Consider the following 2,834-nt stretch of genomic DNA (forward strand, 5'->3'; position numbering starts at 1 on the left):
CTGCCCACCCCCCAGTGTCACAGCTGGCATCCAGTCCACAAATATGTGGCACACACACGAGTCCCAGGTGATTTGTTTGTTCTTGTTTTCAGGTTCAAAAATACAAAGCCAGCATCCCCCCGACACAACAGGCACAGGTCTGGCTCTGCATCTCCCCCAAAACCTCCCCATTACCACCAGTGTCCCTTACTGGGCAGAGCAGTCCCCACCAGCACCCATTACTGGGCAGAGCAGCATCCCCACAGCCAAGTCCCTTCCCTTCTCCCCGCCTTAGTTTGCTTTCCAGGATAAAAATAAGAAAGAAAAGCAACTGCCTACATCGCTGGGAAACTTCAAACTACTGGAAAGCACAGCACAAGTGATGGATGATTTTATGTACGGCATCCGCTGCCAGGGAGGATTATTTTTTTGGAAGAATTAGACATCTTTAAGGGAAAGTTATACTTCAAGCCATGTGATCAACGGGGGGAAGAGACTTTCCAGACGGCAACGAAGCAGCCAGAAACAAAAATTATTCTTAACACATGGAGTCAAAGCCAAGACGCACAAAAGCTGAGTTTCTCCCTCATCAGATCCAGTTGAGGTGTCCACAGCTGCCAGTGGGGACCTGGCATGGGGTGGTTATTGGGGTTCCATGGGGATTGCACTGGGGATTTGGGGACAAGGTCCCCCCACAGGGTGATGCTGATGCCACCGCATCCCCCACGGGGTGCGGGAGGGGACCCAGCGCCTCCCCGTGCTCGGGAAGTTCAATGCTGCCACCTGGCGGCGACGAGTGGGAACTGCAACCCCGACCCTGAGGGGCACCGGACCCCCCCGGTTATCGGTCCCCACCGCACCCCAACCCCCGCGCTCCCTGGGGGCTCATTAGATTAATTAAACCCATTTCTCCAGTCAGACGCCAGTTACACACGGGCAGAGGATGTCAGCACCCAGCGAAAGCATACGTTTGCTTTAAAAAGTTTACAAACAATCACAAAAAAGTTCTCTGTTCGCAAATTATTTTGGCTACAATGTACAGAGAAAAACAAAAACAAAATAGAGAGATTACAATGCAGCAAAAACAGGAGGGGAAAGATCCTAAATATAACCTTTTTCTTTCCTTCCTTCTGAACTGTTTACTCACAGCTCAGCCTCAACTCAAAACTCTGAAGCAATGGGGGGAAAAAAACCCCCAAAAATTCAGAAATTCACCCCAATTCCAGGCCAAATTTAACCCAGCACAACACAAAGAGCTGACAGCACACCAATGTTCAGCCATGCATGGCTCGGGGTGCCCAGCACCCAAAACACAGGCGCTAGGTGCTCCTGCTTGGCCCCAAACACGTGGATGTCACAGCCAGGCTCAAAGTACAACCACACATGGGTGTACACAATCGTTTTGTGGTGAATCCACACATTTAATGGACATGGAGAAGCACAAGCTACACAGCACGAACCTCACCTTCACAGCCTGGGGGTACCGGATGCGCGGGGGGCCCCACTCCTTGCTGATCCGCCACCGGTACTGGTGGCACTGGGGGATGTAGTTGCAGCCCACATCATCCAGCTCCGGGTAGATGATTTCCAAATCCCCTCTGGGGAGAAAAGGGGGAGAAAAAGGGGTGTAAGTTGGGATGAGACCATGCAGGGGCTGGAAATTTGTGCCACTTTCCAGCCAGGCTTCAGCTGTGGTCGTGATGCCAGGTAGGAGATGAAGGATCCAACTAGAAGCTTAAGTTGCTCATATTTAAAGAGCATTTTAGTTAACTGAATAGTAGCAGAAGTGAGGTTTTTGGTGCAGAAGCTCTCAGTAATGTGGGATATTAAAGGTAATGTGGGATATCTGTGGAGTAGCAACTCCCTCAGCTACAAGAGCTCAAGACAAGGACCATCAATGTCAAAACACTTGATATTGGGGTGCATCAGCTGCTCGGCTGGGGGGCACAGCCCAAACTGTCCAAACTCCAGAAGCTCCCCAGGCTTCCTCCTCTTCCCCACACCTCCAGCATTAACATCTCCACAGGATGGGCTTTGAGATCTGTAGGGTGACCTTTTCTAGGGCTTTCCTTCCCCAAAAGTACCCTCCCTCCTCTGAAACTTTCTGCAGAAAGCATTTGTCACCTCTGGTGCTCTAAGTCGCTATAAAAGCCTCTGCAAAAAGGGACCAAGGAACAACTCGAGGTGACCAGAGACACCAAGACCTCAGCTTGCACAAAACGGGAGCTGCACAGTGCGGCGGGCACTGCTCTGGCCCAGATTCCCGGCAAAAAAGAAGAAAGCAGCCAATATTTATAGCCCTGGTGAAGGGGATATGGAAAGGAACCACCCCAGGAGGTGACACAAGGGCAGAGCGTGACTGGATGCCCATTTTGGAAAGGGGACAACAGGAGGGATCACTCACTTGCAGAACTCGCTGTCCGCGTCGCTGAGCGGCTGGAAGAAGCAGGTTTGGGAAGGCTCGTCCAGCCAGGGGGGCTGCTTATCCCGGGCTGCACTGCCCAGCACCCCCAAAGCCAGCAGCACAGCACCCAGCAGCTTCATCCTGCCCTGCAGGGACAGAGACAGAGAGGGTCAGACCCACGGGCAGAGCTGTGACCCAGCATCCCCACCACCACGCTCCAGTTCAGCCCCCCAAAAACCAGCTCAATGCAAAGCACGCCCAGCCTTACGCATCATTTTTCCCTCAGTCCCACCAGTTTCACACCATTAATCGCAATTATGGTGGAAATGAACTGCGTTTCCTGCTCCGTGCCAGTGAACACTGAGACCTAAGCAAGACCTGGCGTCTTGGAGCACCCATTTCTACCCATTTCTGGTGGTGCATCACCACCCTCCTGCACGGCACCAGGGAT

The 2,834-nt window shown here is 52.4% G+C and overlaps 1 protein-coding gene across 1 annotated transcript; it reads right to left on the bottom strand.

The window, feature by feature from the left end:
- Positions 1–1,444: 1,444 nt before the first annotated feature.
- On the bottom strand, positions 1,445–2,523 carry PEBP4 (phosphatidylethanolamine-binding protein 4; the record flags this gene model as incomplete). Its single annotated transcript, XM_010185293.1, has 2 exons — positions 2,384–2,523; positions 1,445–1,577 (listed from the first exon to the last, which is right to left on the bottom strand). Coding segments are annotated over exons 1-2 (273 nt in total), but the record flags the coding sequence as incomplete, so codon positions are not given.
- Between the last annotated feature and the right edge of the window lie 311 nt (positions 2,524–2,834).

This window comes from Mesitornis unicolor, unplaced genomic scaffold (genome assembly GCF_000695765.1).
Source record: "Mesitornis unicolor isolate BGI_N332 unplaced genomic scaffold, ASM69576v1 scaffold43295, whole genome shotgun sequence".
Lineage (NCBI taxonomy): Eukaryota > Metazoa > Chordata > Aves > Mesitornithiformes > Mesitornithidae > Mesitornis > Mesitornis unicolor.